The 20,421-nt window shown below is 36.2% G+C and overlaps 1 protein-coding gene across 3 annotated transcripts in view; it reads left to right on the top strand.

The window, feature by feature from the left end:
* The window catches only part of PGR (progesterone receptor), a 114,352-nt gene extending 94,198 nt beyond the window's left edge, over positions 1-20,154 (top strand). For all 3 annotated transcript variants that reach the window (XM_027563911.1, XM_027563910.1, XM_027563912.1), the window contains 4 exons: positions 1,773-1,917; positions 3,607-3,737; positions 15,740-15,897; positions 18,708-20,154. In XM_027563911.1, coding sequence (XP_027419712.1) covers positions 1,773-1,917; positions 3,607-3,737; positions 15,740-15,897; positions 18,708-18,863 — 590 coding nt within the window. In that variant the 3' untranslated portion in view covers positions 18,864-20,154. The remainder of the gene's footprint in view (positions 1-1,772; positions 1,918-3,606; positions 3,738-15,739; positions 15,898-18,707) is intronic.
* Positions 20,155-20,421: the final 267 nt, after the last annotated feature.

Here is a 20,421-nt window from a genome sequence, read left to right as displayed (position 1 = left end):
GTGGTTGATGATCCTACCAAAATGTTTGTTTTCTTTATACCTTTAATGAAATATTTCACCCACTTTTACTGTTTCAAGTACTCAAGTACAAATAATTTAGAGTTTTATATCTTTTGCTCCATATGTCCCCATACCTCTAATTCCTATGGAAATGAATCTTCCACTGGTCCCTCAAACAGGTCCAAAGCTTTCTTATTTTCTCTCTCGCCTGTTTTTTCTCCTTTATTTTGTCTCAGTAATGCTGTTATCATCATCATGCACCATTCAAGTAAAAACTGAAACATCTATTTGACTTCCTCTTTTTCCAATCTGTATATATTCAGTTGCCAATTTCTTTAATTTTACTCTTTAAACCTTTCTCCTATGTGCTCTATCTTCTCTACTCCTACCTGTTGACTTATTTCGAGCTTTTATCATCTCTCTCCTGGACTTTGGCAATAGCTCCCAATTTCTCTCCCTAACTTCAGACCTTTTCCCTTGAACACATCCTCCACATGGCTGCCAGTGAGCCCTGCATAGTGTAAATCAGGCTATATCACTCCCCTTGCTGCTTCATAGGCATGCAAGACCACCCATGATCCAACACCAGCCCACGCCTCCAAACACCTCTTTGCCTTACCCTCCTTTACGTTATCAGTGCTGAACTGGTTATCTTTCCCCAAGCAGGCAAAAAGAGAATTGGAAAGAGCTGGGAAAAAACGCTGACTATGTAAGTCACGATGCATTTGCCCTTTTCCTGCCATTCTTCCTCTGCCACCAAAACCAGAGAAAAATCTAAAAGGGAGAGGTTGTGAAGGTGTGAAAGACCAGGACACTCACACCACACACACACACCCACACACACACCCATATACATACAGACTTTAAAGCTCTTAAGCCATAGGGGAGTTTAAAATGAAACTGGATTAAGTTTCAGAAAGCAAAAGTGATCAGAAACCTGTGGAATCCACTCAAACTTTAATTAAGAGTTGTTAAAGAGAAATTAGAGGTAGCAAAACTGAAAACAGGGGTTTTACAAAATAAACCAATTTATGTTTAAATCCCAAAGAATTGAGATTCCTCAGCAGTCTGACTTTCTTCTGGCATTATCTCTGTCTGGGGCAGTTTTCCTACTTGCTCTACTGCCTGGTGGATTCCTTCTTACCTACTCTATCTTTTAAGATTCTTTTTAGGGTAAGGGTTTTGTCTTACTCATCTTTGTAACGCAGCATTTTAACACAGTGCCTGGTCCATAATTGACTCTCCATAAATAAATGTTGCATGAATGAATGATGCATTTGATTTAATTAGTGAGTTCCCAGAAATGCTAAATCACAATGACTAATTTTAATGAATTCCAATCTCTTATCCTTTTTAATTTTTTCTGACTTTATTATTTCCTGATTTTTTTTTTGTATATAAACATTTTGACTGAAAACATTATCCTTGTTGTTGTTGTTCCGTTGCTAAGTCGTGTCCAACCCGTTGCAACCCCATGGACTGTAGCACACCACGCTTCCCTGTCCTTCACTATCTCCCAGACTTTTGCTCAAACTCGTGTCCGTTGAGTCAATGATGCCATCCAACCATCTCATCCTCTGTCACCCTCTTCTCCTCCTGCTCTCAATCTTTCCCAGCATCAGGGTCTTTTCCAGTGAGTCAGCTCTTTGTATCAGGTAGCCAAGGTATTGGAGCATACCCTACTTACATCTGTTTTCAAATGTTTATTTTTCAGGTTTTGACATAGTGATTTTTGACACAGGGATCATTCTATTCTTAAATTTGTTTTGTAGGTTTTCGGAACTTACATATTGATGACCAAATAACTCTCATCCAGTATTCTTGGATGAGTTTAATGGTATTTGGACTAGGATGGAGATCTTATAAGCATGTCAGTGGACAGATGCTATATTTTGCGCCTGATCTAATACTAAATGAGTAAGTAGTAACTTGACTTTTGTTGTTATTGTTATCAAAATGTATACGTAGGATAATCTTGAAAACTACATTTCAGTAGATGATCATACACCCAGTGTCCTAAATAATAAAAATTTCCTGAAATATTTCATGAAACTACCTCAAAATATAACTTGAACTGACAATATTAGTAAAAATGTATTATCCGTGATTTGCTATTTAGAGCTTTTTGTTTTATTTAAATATATAGTAGTTGTCACAAATAAAAATTTCTTAAACTTCAGAAATGTATCAAGAAATACATTTGGTCTTCTTAAAGACCAAATAAATGTTTAGTTTATCAAGTTAAAATTTTTACATTGGCAGTAATGAAGATAATGAAGTAAAAGAGGAATAATTTTGCTTAAAAGTATTGACTTACCTTCAAAAAGTGAAAATATTATTTGTCTTCCTAGAGGATAAATTAGACTGGTAATTTATTTAAAACATTGAAAGATAATAAAAATCGAATCCAATTTGCTTGATTATATTGGAATTACTATAATTAACTTTCTACATATAACTTTAAACTGAATAAGAATCTTTTCATGAAAGTATTTGTACTGTCCTTAATTGAGTCTGTTGACTCAGAATTATATAAAATGATAAGTTATACTAAAGTTTACTAAACTTACTAAATTACTAAACTTACCAAACTTTACTAAACTTTAGAGATTGCAGGTAACTTTCATATATGTTATTCTATTTTATCCCACAGTCCCTTGAAATTTGTAAGGAATCAGCACCCTTTATTTCACAGTTCAGAAAACTAAGTCAGAGGAGACTTCGTAATTTGCCAAAGAATCCAAGTGATGGTTGGGATTAATTTTATCTCTCCTGAGTCAAATCTAGTTTTGTCTTGTTTTTCCCACCATTCCTGATCACTTCTTTGACTAATGCAGATACTACAAAACAGTACATAGCTGAGAAAATACCTTAAGTAAATGCTCTCGGTATTTCAGAATTCATGTTTGTCTTGTCAATTATTTAATGCTACTAATGTTCTCTTTTCTATATCACCATATATTTCCTCTAAAATCATTCACAGTGTAGCCATTTTACACGAATATTCTAAACTGAATGCACCGAAGTATTCTACACTATTCAATTTCTGTGAATTCACTCTCCCATTGGATTGCACACAAAATTTTATATATTTTATCCACAAGGAAAAAAAATCAGTAAATAAATATTTTCTGAGTGTTTCTCAGCACCACATTTTTATTTATTTATCTATTTTTTTTTAAAATATTTGCTAGAAGCTGGGGTGTGCAACCAGCCACGACCCGCGTGTCTCTCTGCCAGTGTCCTCGCAGCTGCTCTCTCCTGCACCACATTTTTAACTGCTACAACTTTGCTCTCCTTTCTTGGATTAAGTTTTTAAAATGTGATAGTAAAGGTGAATAGCAACATTAATTTTAGTTAATGTGTATTTAAAATAAACTTCCAACTTCAAAAATTTTTAACCTCAAAATCCAGTAGTGTGAGTAAATTTAGAAGACATTTAAAATTCCAAATATTGAGTTTGTTTATAAAAAGTCATGTTCAATAAATCAGGTAATAACTAAAACTCATAATCGCTCATAAATTACCTAAACTAGCTAAGACCCTGTGTGTGTTTATTTTTTTCCCACTGTTGGCTTTTCTTTTGTGTGTTGTGTGTGGTGCAAGACAGCGGATGAAGGAGTCATCATTCTATTCATTATGCCTAACCATGTGGCAGATCCCACAGGAGTTTGTGAAGCTTCAAGTCAGCCAAGAAGAATTCCTCTGTATGAAAGTATTGCTACTTCTTAATACAAGTGAGTATGTATAAGTAACTGAATGCAAGAGATTTACTTTTTCAATTTTTAATTCATTAAGGAAGTCTCAAACAACAGTACTATTGTATGATTATAGATGAGTTATGAATCTTAATGAGTTGGAAACTGCAAAAGAGAAGCATCTATAGACTATAATAAAGTTACCTCATATTTCTCAGATTTTATCTATCACCTAATACTAAAATAGCCCATCAAGTAAGCCAGTTTCTATTCTTTTTTGGGTAAAACATGATTAAATAACTTTTTCTTATTCATCCAATTAACTATTATAAACTAATTAATACTGCATAAACACAGACTATGCTTCCCTTCACCCCCACCCTACAAAGGATTTACTCTATAAAACACACAGTTTTATTTGTAACTGTTCACTTTATGTCAGGATAGTCTAACAGTTATAACACAGAACTGCAAGAATCAGTAGCATAATATAATAACAGTTTATGGACCACTCACAGTCACTCCAGTGGGCTGGCCAAGAAAACCCAGGCTCCTTTCATCCAGAGGCTCTACCCTTTGTATCAGCTTGGAGCCTTCCATTTTATCTGACTAGAAGATGAGCACTGAGTAAGAGAAGGTTTGAAGACTAGATCTGGAACTATCTTCCACCCACGTTCTTTGGTCCACCCTAATTGCAAGAGAGCTAGGGAACGCCCCTTAGCTGTGTACCCCCAAGAAATAGCGCTGGTCACCACAAGAGTGGGCAGACGTCCATTCATTCATTCATTCTCACACAAAAAGAACATGTGCCCCCCTGCCTCCATGGATCTCCCAGGGTCTGAGTGGAAAACGTTTTAAATTGCTTCCACCTTTTACCCTTTCCTGTGCCCTTCCCACACACAGGTAGACTCAGCCTTGACTATTTGAATTGGTTCCTCCTTCAGTCATTGTGATTTGAAAGGAAACCACAGAGAGCTAAGAACTGAGGGTAGAAAGTGAGACAGGAGTCTTTCTCAGAAAAGATTTCTGCAAGGATTTCCTTCTAGGGGCATGAATCTTACATGGTAGGGCCGGGGGAGCGTATCAAGAGGAAAGGCAGAAAAGCTGAACTCTTAAGAAGGCAGTTTACCTCATGAAGTCTGTGCCCAGACACAGATTAATACAGGATCTAGGGAACCATAGCCCTTTACCCGACCCTTGGAAACTCTATCTGGAACACAGACCTTCAAGCATAATTTGATTAAAAAAAAGCACAGTGTAGACAAAGGAATTGATATGGGACTGGCCAACAGTCAACTGAAAGAACTTTAATAATGCAGCAGTTAACTCCTGTCAATTCTTTTCTTGGTCGTAATGAATTCAATAGTAGATATATCATAGATGGTCCTAGGTCTCCCAAATTAGTTGATAGCATTAACATAAAACTGTATTTATGGGTAGGCTACATTATGCAGGGAGCCAAACAAGCCCTAAACCTCAGTAGCTTTCAAAAATTTTAAGTACTTATTTTTCTTACTATATTTTCACTGCAGATCTACAGGGAGACTCATTGTTATCGCTCAGGTGTTCAGACAGATGGAGGCACCATCTTGACACCTGCCTCCATAATCACTAGAGCAGTGCTAAGGGAAGGCAGTTGTAAGGAAAGGAAGGGAGATACACATGACTCCCACTCACATACCATGGAAGGCAAGGCTTTCAGCCATTTGCAACTTTAAGAAAAGGGAAAATCATGTACTTAGTGAATAGTACTATGTATATAAACATATATAAATTATTTAGTATTATATGTAATAATTTGTGTAATAAAATCTACACAAATTTTAATGGGATTTTGAGGAGACACTTGGCACAGCTATTGAAACTCATCTTTAAATCTTAAAAAATAGGTAAGTATTACAAAAAAATGGGGATAGGGAGAGAATTAGAAAGTTAGAATAATTAATAATGTGGAAAATACATACTCTGAATTCTTAGTCAAATCAGACTGTATATACTAGAACTTTATATCCTATAATGGAAACAGTAGAAGTCTTTGAGTATGGAACAAATAAATATTGTTGAGAAAAGAAGCTTTATGTTTGAGGAAAACTTAGTTTGAATATTTAGCTCAAATTGTATCCTAAAATAAGTGGTTCATAGTTGTAAACACTTTAGCTTGTTAAAAATAAGCTAAAAGGAATAAAAATGAGAAATCTCAAAGAATACTTTTTAAAAATATATGCAATAGAAAAGTTGGCCAAAGAAAAGTTCAGTGACTTGATAAGAATTTAAACCACCCATTTGCCATTAAAAATTAAAATACAGATATCCAGGAAAATATGGCAGGTTGAATACACACTTTAATAATTGTTCCTTTTAAACTACATAAAACTATTAGTCAAGGGATTTCTTTAAAGATAAAATAAAGTAAATAAAATGAAAGAAATATCAGTAGCAGTAAAATCCCACAAGCCAGCAAGCAGAAACTAATTTAGTGTACCTGAGAAAGTGGAGGGCTTCCCGGGTGGTTCAGTGGTAAAGAACCTGCCTGCCAGGAGACACAGAAGATGCAAGGTTCTGTCTTTGGGTCAAGAAGATCCTCTGGAGGAGGAAATGGCAACCCGCTCCAGTATTCTTGCCTGGCAGAACCCATGGACAGAGGAGCCTGGCAGGCCACAGTTCACGGTCTCAAAGAGTCAGATGTGACTGAATGAGAAAGTGGTTTCTAAGCCAGAAGTAAGAAAAGTCAAAAAGCAAGTACCGTGATTTGTATCACTGAACCGCTAACATGTTTTGCAGTTAGTGATAACAGTGATCTTTTTTTTTTAATGAGAGTGAAAGTAGAATTAAAAACACCAAGTTCTCTTGAAAATGTGTTTCTAAATATCCACCAATGTTGCAGTTGTTCTGCAACTAAGGCAGAGATTGTAGGTTTATTCCGTGAAGAGGATGTAACAGAAGGCAGTTGGGTTGGTAGACTGCAGGCACTGATGAGGGTGAAGGGGGATAGTGTGAACAGATTAAGATTATATACCAAATGTTGAGACAACACCCTCCAAAATCACCAGTCCTCTAGGACACTGTCATCCAGGTTTATATAGGAAAATGATAGGAAAATGAAAGGATTTGGACAGCAAGGAGATCCAACAAGTCCATCCTAAAGGAAATCAGTCCTGAAAATTCATTGGAAGGACAGATAGGAAAATGAAAGATTCTTTTATAAAGAATTTATTAAGCTAGAAAAAAAAAAAAAGAACTAAATATGCTAACAGCAAGGCTTTCTCTTTGAAATAGCTCAGCCAGAATGCCCTACACTAAAGCTTACAGTCTACAATGACTACTCATTCAAACAGAACTAGCAATCAGCTTTTTAGTTTCCACGCTTGAATATAAATAAACAAGGGCATCTGAGGAAGGTCTTTGGTATCAAACATAAAGACAAAATAGAAAAATAATTTAGAGGAAAGAGAGACCATGGAGAAATTTAAAAGCTATCCTTCGTTGTTGTTGAGTCACCCAGTCATGTCCGGCTCTTTGCGACCCCATGGACTGCAGCACGCCAGGCTTCCCTGTCCTTCACCATCTCCCAGAGCTTGTTCAAACTCATGTCCATTGAGTCAGTGATGCCATCCAACCATCTCATCCTCTGTCATCCCCTTCTTCTCCTGCCTTCAATCTTTCCCAGCATCAGGGTCTTTTCCAGTGAGTCAGGTCTTCGCATCAGGTGGCCAAAGTATTGGAGTTTCATTTTCAGCATCAGTCCTTCCAGTGAATATTCGGGACTGATTTCCTTTAGGATGGACTGGTTGGATCTCCTTACTGTCCAAGGGACTCTCAAGAGTCTTCAACACCACAGTTCAAAAGCATCAATTCTTCAGCAGTCAGCCTTTTCATGGTCCAACTCTCACATCCATACATGACTACTGGAAGTGAAAGTTGCTCAGTCGTGTCTGACTCTTTGTGACCCCATGGACTATATAGTCCATGGAGTTCTCCAGGCCAGAATACTGGAGTGGGTAGCCCTTCTCTTCTCCAGGGGATCTTCACAACTCAGGGATCAAATCCAGGTCTCCAGCATTGCAGGTAGATTCTTTACCAGCTGAGCCACAATTACTACTGGAAAAACCATAGCTTTGACTAGACAGACCTTTGTCAGCAAAGTAACATCTCTGCTTTTTAATATGCTGTCTAGGATGGTCATATCTTTTCTTTCAAGGAGCAAGCATCTTTTAATTTCATGGCTGCAGTCACCACCTGCAGTGATTTTGGAGCCCAAGAAAAAGTCTGCCACTGTTTCCATTGTTTCCCCATCTATTTGCTATGAAATGATGGGACCGGATGCCATGATCTTCGTTTTTTGAATGTTGAGTTTTAAGCCAACTTTTTCACTCTCCTCTTTCACCTTCATCAAGAGACTCTTTAGTTCCTCTTTGCTTTCTGCCATAAGGGTAGTGTCATCTACATATCTAAGTGAATGAGTGAGTGAAAGTTGCTCAGTCATGTCTGATTCTTTGTGACCCCATGGTCTGTAGCCTGCCAGGTTCCACTGTCCATGGAATTCTCTAGGGAAGAATGCTGGACTGGTTTGCCATTCCCTTCTCCAGGGGATCTTCCTAACCCAGGGATCGAACCCAGGTCTCCCACAGTGCAGGGGATTCTTTACCATCTGAGCCACCAGGAAAGCCCTATCTCCATATCTGAGGTTATTTATATTTTTCCTGGCAATCTTGATTCTAGCTTGCGCTTTATCCAGCCCAGCATTTTGCATGATGCATGACAACTACATGAAAGTTAAACAAGCAAGGTGACAGTATACAACCTTGTACTCCTTTCCCAATTTGGAACCAGCCCATTATTCCATGTCTGGTTCTAACTGTTGCTTCTTGTCCTGCATACAGTTTTTGCAGGAAGGAAGGAAGTTGGTCTGGTATTCCCATCCCTTTAAGAATTTTCCAGTTTATTTTGATCTACACAGTCAAAGGCTTTAGCATAGTCAGTGAAGCAGAAGTAGAGGATTTTATGGAATTGTCTTGCTTTTTCTAAGATCCAGCAGATTCTGGCAATTTGATCTGTTGTTCCTCTGCCTTTTCTAAATCCAGTTGAACATGTGGAAGTTCTCGGTTCGTGTACTGTTGAAGCCTCACGTGGAGAATTTTGAGAATTCCTTTGATAGTGTGTGAGATGAGTGCAATTTTGCAGTAGTTTGAATATTCTGTGGCATTGCCTTTCTTTGGGATTGAAATGAAAACTGACCTTTTCCAGTCTTGTGGCCACTGCTGAGCTTTCCAAATTTGCTGGCATACTGAGTGCAGCACTTTCACAGCATCATCTTTTAGGATTTGAAATAGCTCAGCTGGAATTCCATCACCTCCACTAGCTTTGTTTGTAGTGATGCTTCCTAAGGCCCACTTGACTTCGCACTCCAGAATATCTGGCTCTTGGTGAGTGATCACACCATTGTGATTATCTGGGTCATGAAGATCTTTTTTGTGTAGTTCTTCTGTGTCTTCTTGCCACCTCTTGTTAATATCTTCTGCTTCTGTAAGGTCTATACCGTTTCTGTCCTTTATTAAGCCCATTTTTGCATGAAATGTTCCCTTGGTATCTCTAATTTTCTTGAAGAGATCTCTAGTGTTTCCCATTCTGTTGTTTTCCTCTGTTTGTTTGCAGCGTTCACTTAGGAAGACTTTCTTATCTCTCCTTGCTATTGTTTGGAACTCTGCCTTCAGATGGATATATCTTTCCTTTTCTCCTTTGCCTTTCACTTCTCTTCTTTAGAAAGATAAAAGAACATATTCTATTCATGAAACAATACTGAATATATGAAAAAGGAATAACACAAAGAAAAGAATCCTTGGAAATATATATATATAAAGTGCCTAGAGACTCACTCCTGCCTGGAAAATCCCATGGATGGAGGAGCCTGGTGGGCTGCAGTCCATGGGGTCGAAAAGAGTCAGACACGACTGAGCGACTTCACTTTCACTCTTCACTTTCATGCATTGGAGAAGGAAATGGCACCCCACTCCAGTACTCTTGCCTGGAAAATCCCACGGATGGAGGAGCCTGGTGGGCTGCAGTCCATGGGGTCGAAAAGAGTCAGACACGACTGAGCGACTTCACTTTCACTCTTCACTTTCATGCATTGGAGAAGGAAATGGCACCCCACTCCAGTACTCTTACCTGGAAAATCCCACAGATGGAGGAGCCTGGTGGGCTGCAGTCCATGGGGTCGAAAAGAGTCAGACACGACTGAGCGACTTCACTTTCACTCTTCACTTTCATGCATTGGAGAAGGAAATGGCACCCCACTCCAGTACTCTTGCCTGGAAAATCCCACGGATGGAGGAGCCTGGTGGGCTGCAGTCCATGGGGTCGCGAAGAGTCGGACACAACTGAGCGACTTCACTTACACTTTTCACTTTCATGCATTGGAGAAGGAAATGGCAACCCACTCCAGTGTTCTTGCCTGGAGAATCCCAGGGATGGGGGAGCCTGGTGGCTGCCATCTATGGGGTCACACAGAGTTGGACACGACTGAAGTGACTTAGCAGCAGTAGCTGCAGAGACTTTGAAAGTTGGAAAACCTCTCAAAAGCAGAGGAAAAAATATCACCATTCAAAAGGAAGTGTGCTTGTGTGCATGCTCAGTCATTTAGTCATGTCCAACTCTTTGTGACCCTATTGATTGTAGCCCACCAGGCTCCTCAGTCCTTGGAATTCCCAGGTAAGAATACTGGAATGAGTTGCCATTTCCTTCTCCAGGGGATCTTCCAACCCAGGGATTGAACTTGCATCTCCTGCAGGCAGATCTTTTCCACTGAGCCACCTTGGATGCCCTAAATAGATGTTGGCAAAATTTAAAACTTCGGTGCATCAAAGGACCCAACACAAAGAAAGGTTAATCCATTGATTTGGTGAAAATATTGAAAAAGATATCTGCTAAAGTAAGAGTATTAATATCCAGATGACATAAAGAATCTTTACAATCCAACAACAAAAAATAAACCAATTTAAAAATAAAGGCCTTAATAGACATTTCTCTAAAGATTTACAAATAGCCATTAAGCACATGAAAAGATGCTCAGCATCACTAATAATTAGAGAAGCACAAAAGCCACAGGTGGATACCACTTCACACCCATCGGTATGATTACTTACTCTCAGTAAAACAAAAAAATTATGCTTGGAAAGAAATCCTAGTTAATTCTGTATGACTTGACTGTGGTAACATTTTACATAGCTAAAATAATAAACACTGAATATTTAGCTAAGAAATATTATGAAATTTATATTAGGAAGATGAGGAACAGGAAGTTCTTCATATGTGAGTATATGATTGTGGTGTAGGAGTGATCGGAGAAGGCAATGGCACCCCACTCCAGTACTCTTGCTTGGAAAATCCCATGGATGGAGGAGCCTGGTGGGCTGCAGTCCATGGGGTCACTAAGAGTTGGACACAACTGAGGAACTTCACTTTCACTTTTCACTTTCATGCATTGGAGAAGGAAATGGCAACCCACTCCAGTGTTCTTGCCTAGAGAATCCCAGGGACGGGGGAGCCTGGTGGGCTGCCATCCATGGGGTCGCACAGAGTCGGACATGACTGAAGCGACTTAGCCGCAGCATAGGGGTGATGATCTGGAATATGGAAATAGAGCTTTAGCCCTATTTTCCATACTGTTAAGAATTCAAATAACAGCAATATAAGGGTGTCACTTAAGAAGGAAAGACCAAAATAAATAGTTGAAAAAATTGAAAGCATTGGCTTTCTGAGCATGGGAAAATTGGGGTTGCCTAGGTAGGACTCTTTGCCTTAATAAAGTTACAGCACTGATTAAATATTTTATTTTATTTATTTATTTTTTTGATTAAATATTTTAAAACTGGGCTTTAAACCACAAACTTAGAAAAAATATCTTAGTGCAAAAAAAAATGAGTACAAAACAGAAAAAAATTTTAAATAAAACCAAATTACTCATAAGCATTAAAAAATTATTCAACCTCACTAACAATTGGAGAAATGAAAATGAGATGATATTTTATTTTTCTCTCTAAAAAAAAGATTACCCTAAATGAAAATTGCTCAGAACCAACCACCCAACATAAATAGTAAGAAGTGTTGATAATTTAGAAATATATATTTTGAGTGTTAAGAAAGTTAATACCTTTTACTCTAATAATTCCACTTATAAGAATATATCCTTTAATATCAGAAATGACATCATAGTGTCCGACTCTTTACGACCCCATGGACTGCAGCACGCCAGGCTTCTCTGTCCATCACCAACTCCCAGAGCTTACTCAAACTCATGTCCATTGAGTTGGTGATGCCATCCAACCATCTCATCCTCGGTTGTCCCCTTCTCCTCCTGCCCTCAATCATTCTCAGCATTAGGGTCTTTTCCAATGAGTCAGTTCTTCCCATCAAGTGGCCAAAGTATTAGAGTTTCAGCTTCAGCATCAGTCCTTCCAATGAATATTCCGGACTGATTTTCTTTAGGAAGGACTGGTTGGTTCTCCTTGTAGTCCAAGGGACTCTCAAGAGTCTTCTCCAACGTCACAGTTCAAAAGCATTAATTCTTCAGCACTCAGCTTTCTTTATAGTCCAACTCTCACGTCCATACATGACTACTGGAAAAACCATAGCTTTGACTAGATGGACCTTTGTTGGCAAAATAATGTCTCTGCTTTTTAATATGCTGTCTAGGTTGGTCATAGCTTTTCTTCCAAGGGGCAAGTGTCTTTTAATTTCATGGTTGCAGTTGCCATCTGCAGTGATTTTGGAGCCCCCAAAAATAAAGTCTGTCACTGTTTCCACTGTTTCCCCTTCTATTTGCCATGAAGTGATGGGACCGGATGCCATGATCTTAGTTTTCTGAATGTTGAGCTTCAAGCCAATTTTTTCACTCTCCTCTTTCACTTTCATCAGAAGGCTCTTTAGTTCTTCTTTGCTTTCTGCCATAACAGTGGTTTCATCAACATATCTGAGGTTATTGATATTTCTCCCGGAAATCTTGATTCCAACTTGTGCTTCCTCCAGCCCAGCGTTTCTCATGATGTTCTCTGCATAGAAGTTAAATAAGCAGGGTGACAACATACAGCCTTGATGTACTCCTTTTCATGGAACAAGTCTGCTGTTCCATGTCCAGTTCTAACTGTTGCTTCCTGACCTGCATACAGGTTTCTCAAGAGGCAGGTCAGGTGGTCTTGTATTCCCATCTCTTCAAAAATTTTCCAGTTTCTTGTGGTCCACATAGTCAAAGGCTTTGGCATAGTCCATAAAGCAGAAGTAGATGTTTTTCTGGAACTCTCTTGCTTTTTGATGATCCAGCTGAGGTTGGCAATTTGATCTCTGGTTTCTCTACATTTTCTAAATCCAGCTTGAACATCTGGAAGTTCACATTTCACGTGCTGTTGAAGCCTGTCTTAGAGAATTTTGAGCATTCCTTTACTAGCGTGTGAGATGAGTGCAAGTATTGTTTATATTAGTAAAATATTGCATGATGCAAGTGTTGAATGATAAAATAATTAAATAACTTGCATTTACTACACATTTCTGTGATATTAAATTTTATGTGAGAATTAAAACATTCATATATGAACAATTTTAATGATTTAATTATGTAAATATTCTCAATATAATATTATTAAATATCCCAAACTATTGGATTGTAGGATCTCAGATGACTTATAATTTTCTTTGTATTTTCAGTATTTTTCAAAATTCTTCTAATTGATACACACTGTTTTTAAATAACTAAATCAAAAATAAGTATTTTTTAAAGTATTCTCATCTAAAATAGCAAGCATATTGCTAACTGCCTTTGACTCACTCTCTCCCACTTGCCACTAATATATTTATAAGAAATGCTGAAAACCCACATATGGAATCAATAAGAATCTCAGAGAAAATTCTCCAGTCATGTAATGCTGAGTAATAATTAAGAAAACAATGAATTAATATAAAGAGCTCAAATAAAATAGAAATAACTTTTTTACAGCTGGTTCATCATAGATCTGAAATCTAAGGAAGAGAGTAGAAAGGAGAATAATTTCCAGAGATATCCCAGGAGCATGGGATGAGAGCCTAGTGATTAGATTATCATATCCTGGGAGCATGTTGTTAGTGGTTGATACTAATAGCATGAGGCAGGATGAGATTAGGCCTGATTTTCCTGAAGTAAGGATAACTGCTTCAAGTCTGGTCCTCAACAGGTAGATGATAGTGTCGAAGGCTTTGGGTTACTAGTTTTCCAGCTCTTTAAAGCCCAATGAGAAAACAATACTTCAGTAATCAGAAGAAAAAATAATTTTATAGTCATGGTGAAGAGTGAGGGAGATGTGAAAATTGGTTGGGATTGTTAAAAAGAGTTATGGATGTTTAAAATAGTTGCTATATGAAGTAAAGGGAATAGGTTATGATATTATATGTTATAACACTATATGTTATGATACACATACAGTTAAGTTTACTAGGTAAGTTAAAGAACATCTCAGCTTATTTTAGAGCCATATTAATGGGTTATGCATTTGACTTAGCATCTGCTCAAAAGAGCATCTGACATTATTGTACATTCCTGTCTCAAATATTTAGTTTAAGTTTACAACTATACATATGCTGCATCTTTTTTGTTTTTTGTCTCCTGACTATTGATACAAGAGAAAGTCATTGATGTCAAGACAGGCTTCAACATGATATACATACAGTTAAGTTTTCAGTTGGCGCAAAAGTGTCCTATTGCCCAAATTACCTAAGTCCCTTTTCTACTGAGGATCTGAGCTCTTGAAGACTCTAAACCAGAGTTAACTCTTAGTTTCTATTGGCTTATTATCTCTGGCCTTCTTTTTCCAAGGGAAGTAGAAGTCAAGGTCTGTTGGGATACAGAGAATAAAGAAAGAGGTTTTTTAAAAGCTTTATTTATCTACCTTTGCTGGAGACATAGAGTTGACTTTGCTCAAATGAAGTATACTTCTCTGTAGAAATATTGCTAAAGGTGAAGATCATAAATATCTAGATGCATAAATCCATAGATTATGTGATTTTTCTTTCAGTAATCTGGATATAGTTGCAGAAACTTCGCTTATGGTTGAAGATTTGTTTGTGGGACAGTTGCGACTGAAGTAAAAGGAAATAAGGGAGCTGGGAGTTCTGGTAATAGAGTTGCTAAAGAAACCAACCAGGACATCTCAGACAGGTCACAACAGAAGAACCAGAAAGACTTAGGAGAAAGGCTGTAGGTTTATTGACTACGTAGTGGAAACAAGAGAATGGGCTATAGTAGGGTGCTGTGCCTAAGATTTGGATGTATGAATTAAAGGTTTCTGAGGTAGAAGTGTGAATTACCAGTTAACATCATAATGGAAATGAGAGGCATTTAACAATAAAATCAGCAACAAAATTTGAGTATTTACCATTACTGTTATTATTTAATATTGTTCTGGAAGACTTAAACAATGTATTGAACCATGAAGGAGAGATGACAGCTACAACTGTTGGAAAGGAGAAAATAAGGATATTATTTGAGTATGATATTATTGTATACCAAAAAAAAAAAAGATAATCCAACAAAAACTGTTAGAGTTAACAATATTAATAAATGAATACATAAATAAAATAGAGTATAGCCAAGTGGCTGAATATAAGAGAAAATGCAAACATCAATGACTTTTTCTTGTATCAATAGTCAGGAGACAAGAAAAAAAAAAAGATGCAGCATTTGTGTAGTTGTAAACTTAAACTAAATATTTGAGGCAGGAATGTACAATAATGTCAGATGCTCTTTTGAGCAGATGCTAAGTCAAATGCATAATCCATTAATATGGCTCTAAAATAAGCTGAGATGTTCTTTAACTTACCTGGTTGTTGTTACCATATTCTTCAAAAGAACTAGAAGTTTTACATGTCCTAAAACTGTTAGTAGCACTCTTTTCTATTTAGATATTTGTTTCTAGAGTTGCGTATCAAAAGAAATCACTGTACAGTTCAGAAATTTATATTATAAAATGTTAGGGTCATCTTTTTAAACATAACTGCCACTTGTAATTATCTTCTTACAGTTCCTTTAGAAGGACTAAGAAGTCAGAACCAGTTTGAAGAGATGAGATCAAGTTACATTAGAGAACTCATCAAGGCAATTGGTTTGAGGCAAAAAGGAGTTGTCCCTAGCTCACAGCGTTTCTATCAGCTTACAAAACTTCTTGATAACTTGCATGATGTAAGTATTTTGGTTTTTAGAATATCAGTGATTGTTTTCTGAATTCTATTACTTTAGTGTGAAGTGCAAGTTTTACTTCATGTGTGTTCGTCAAATTTATGTTTGTACTTAGACTTTAAAACAGTACTTGCATCATACTGCTCACAATTTATATTGTGCTTTTTTCATTTTCAGTATAGATCACTGAAATATCCTTTTACTAGTATTTGTGAAATTTGAGAGTCATGTAATGGTTGATAGGAATTGTGATACATATTCCTGAAAATGCTCCAAAATGTTTTTGTCTTAAGTTAGAAAATATTTTATGTAAACTGGAAGAGCAAAGATAGGGACGTGGAGAATAAGACTCTCATACCATTTTGGGTGGAGTTATAAGTCAGCAACAATGCTGATGGATAATCTAGCGCAACGTGTGGTAATAGTTAAAGGTTGCATTCTTTCAAATCCCCACTTTTTAGGGTTTATCTTAAATAATTAGGCAAGTATTTAAGATATGTATGCCTCACTGCTTATACATGAAGGAAAAAAAAAACACCTTAGAAATGCCTAACACCAAACTGGATAAATATATAGGGTTCTGGAAATTACAATTACAATACAATTCTGGAAATTAATCCAGCAATACATCTTAGTCAAGATGTATTGCATACAAACTTTTATCATTACTGTGTTCAGAAACACTAAAATAATAAAGGCATAAAAATCTCTCTGCTCATTAGATCAAATATGAGGCCTCACTGCTGAATGTGAACAGCCAAGAATTATTAGCCGTTTAGATAAAGTCTTTCAAATGTAAGGCAGAGAACAAAATAAACAGGAAAAAAAAAAAAAAATGTAACTTGAAGGAAAAAGCTCCAGTGCAGATAACAGAAGAAAGCATCAAAAATTAAAATACTCACAGAAGTAAGAATGATGGTGCATCCATGAAAAAAAACTAAAAAACATTTTAAAAAGAACATTTAGTGAGAAAATACTTTTGGATAATTAAAGGAGGGCATAAATTAAAAATTCAATATAAATATAAAACTCAGAAAATATAAATCTCAGGAAAACTCAGATAAAAGTAACAAAAAAGAAAAAGATATGAAAATGTAGAGAGATAGCAAATTTAGGGGATTAATCCACAGGGCTTCATTTTCTAGTTCGTAGTAATCTCCATAAGAAAGAGTGGAAAAAATCAAGGAGAGGAAATTGCATAAGTAATCTTAAAAGAAAGGTTGCTAGAACTGAAGGATATGAATTTTCTGAGCATAAGGGCCCAGTATACAGACTCAACCCAATTGAACCAAAGCACATTATTGTAAAATTTCAGCATACCCAGGATAAAGAGGGTATCCTAAAATATACCAGTGAAAAAAGAAGCAAGTCACATCAAATCATCAGGATTCGGAATGTTGTAGAACTTCTGAACAAAAATACTGGAACCCAGAAAATAATGGAGAATTTTGAAGGAAAGAAAAATCTTCAAAGAATTTTGTACCAGCCAAACCATCAAACAAATATGATGGCATCATGAAAGTATTTTCAGACTTTCAAGGTCTCCTAGACCTTACCTCAAATACAGCCTTTCTCAAGGGCATCTGCAGGATTTCTTACAACAGAACCCTGGCGTAAGCCAAAGGAGTATGAGATTCAACCCAGGAGAGACACAAAGGGGTGTCCCAGCACAGTAATTAATGCACAGGGTTTCAGGGTACTAGCACCAAGAAAAAAAAAGTTAGATTTGAGATATTACTAATTGTATGAACATACTGAAGTAAGTTTTTACAATTCTGTCAGAGAATTTGACTATGGCTTTGTGATAAATATAGAAAAAACAAACAAAAAAAGCAGAAAAACATGAGGTGATTAGCACTAGCAAAATTAAAGTAACTCATATAGGAAAGGAAATGTAATCCAGCGAGAAACAATAAAAATTTTTATAATATAAATGCTAGATATTGATTTAGTCAAACATTGAGATATATCTATATAGAGAATAGGAAGAGAAAGTATATGTAGTTGAGGAGATGGGTGTATAATACAAGAAAGCTAAATCCTTATTTAATAGGATCTTAATAATGTAAACTTTGGGAAATATAATTTATTAGAAATACAGAGGTAAATATCAAATGACCCAAACTAAAGTAATTCAAAGTGGTTGCATCTGTGTTTTTGCTCCTGTAGGTCTTGCAGTACTATCTGACTTTCAAAAATATGTGCAAAATATTATTTTGACAGAATTAAAATTAGATTAAAATGATGCTTTCCTGGCAGCGCAGTGGTTAAGACTCTGTGCTGCCAGTGCAGGGGGTGTGGGATTGATCCCTGGTTGGGGAACTAAGATCCCGCATGCAGTATGGTGTGGCCAAAAAAAAGTTAGATTAACATGAATCAGGTTGGGTTGTTTGTATTGACATAGAAGAGTTCGCCTATTGTTATGTGGGAAAAGCTGGATTAAGAAATAGACTATAAATTAATTTCATTTATGGAAATATATATGCATATATATTATTATGCATATATATATTATGCATATACTTGAGTATGTGTAACCAGAAAAACTTGAAATATACCAAATGTTCACACTGCTTATCCAATAGGATTACAGAATACTTTCATTTCTTGAAATCTTTCTATATATTAGAATGTTTCATCATATGTATGTAATATCTTATATATTATTCTGGAAATGGAGGGAGTTTTTTCATTTCAGTAAAAAACAACATCTGAAGCATTTCTATTATTAGAAAAATAAGCTTTGATGTTTACATAGTTTGGAAATGTATTATTTTCCTTACATGTTTCTTATCTGTTTGTTAAACCAACAGCTTGTCAAGCAACTTCATCTGTACTGCTTGAATACATTTATCCAGTCCCGGGCACTGAGTGTTGAATTTCCAGAAATGATGTCTGAGGTTATTGCTGCACAGTTACCCAAGATCTTGGCAGGGATGGTGAAACCTCTTCTCTTTCATAAAAAGTGAATGCCATTTTTATCTTTAAAAAATTAAACTTTGTGCTATGTCTGTTTTTTTGGGGGGGGGGTCATGATTTATGAGGTCACGAGTTTTTACTGTTTTTCTCTAAGCCTTACATTTATAACGTGTCATACTGTGTAAATTTCAAAGAAAAGTTGTGAGGTTTAATTGTTTTCCTTTATAAAGCATAATTCAGATTTTTAGTGTTTTTGTGAACCCATATTTTCCTTAAGAGTTTGCAAGGTTGAAACAGTACTAAAGTGATTGTTAATGTTAATCTTATCCGTATCATTTCATATCATTCGGGTGACATTTTTATCTTTCACATATAACAAAGCTACTTTAGAGAAAAGAAGAATCTTACACGTAAAAACAAAAAGCTGTTTTATGTTCTTTCTAGATAGCTCCTTTTGTCTCCCTGATTATATTTACAAAAATGAAACAAATTGGTATGCAAAATTATAGCTATGTGAGTGTATATACTTTTTTGTGAGAAGGTAATTTATAACCTTAACCATATTTTCCAAAGGGTTTTTAATGCAAAAAATATATAGAAAAAGAGTTTAAAATTCTTAAAATAGATTGATGCTCCTCAAACTAAGAAAACCAGCTTATATGTTAAGACTGTTTCCCAGATCTGAAACACAGATCTCTAAGGAGGTTATTAAGGAAGGAGAGCCATAGTGTTATGACAAGTATATCATGAGTTTTGCAGTTTTCTACTAGCCTTTTGCGGGGGGAATTGTCCTTTAACAAGGCATTCTGAATTGAAATAGGAAGCCAGAAAGTCTGTGGTCTAACTCCACCCGCTACATCTAGGGCATGTGGACAGTCACTTATCCTTACCAAGTCTCTATTATATTTCCTCATCTTTAATAATAACTTTCCTGTAATAATAACTTTCCTGTAGAATGTTCCTTTTGGTCAGAGCTTGTTACTCACTTTTCACATCAAAGAAGAAAGGGATGGAGGGTAGGTGGGGGGAGAAAAAAGGAGGGGAAAAAAGAGATAAGTATTACTCTCTCTACTGAGTGGGCATAGTGGACAAATCACAGTTAAAATGTTTTCAGTGTCTCTGATCCAGTCTAAGAGATATTTTAGGAAACATTAAATACTGGCTTAAAATAATATAACCAATAACTAGAAAACACACAATTCACATTGTTATATGAGCTGAAAATATCCCTTTGGAGACACGCGAGTTTTTTCCTGAGGTATCACTAATAGATGTCACTATTTTAAACAGGTCTATGTAAAAAAAAATAGGTGTCACTGTTTTTTTAAATAGACCTATTTTTTAAACACACACACACACACACACATATAAAACAGGAAGAAACACTGGTAAAAACAAAAACCAATCATTTTTTCTTCTAAATAAAATAATTTGTGCCAATTTTAGGCATATATATAATTTTTAACAGTTCAGAGAAACTAGTAGACCTAATTCTTTTTTGAAATTTCTTTAAAATTGGACATTCCCTTATAAATAAAGCATACTACTACTTTATGCAGATTAATAGTTACTAATGAGAAAAATAAAAAAAACTTTGAAAACAATATA

Source organism: Bos indicus x Bos taurus, chromosome 15 (assembly GCF_003369695.1).
Source record: "Bos indicus x Bos taurus breed Angus x Brahman F1 hybrid chromosome 15, Bos_hybrid_MaternalHap_v2.0, whole genome shotgun sequence".
NCBI lineage: Eukaryota > Metazoa > Chordata > Mammalia > Artiodactyla > Bovidae > Bos > Bos indicus x Bos taurus.
This window is presented reverse-complemented; position numbering and strand designations above follow the sequence as displayed.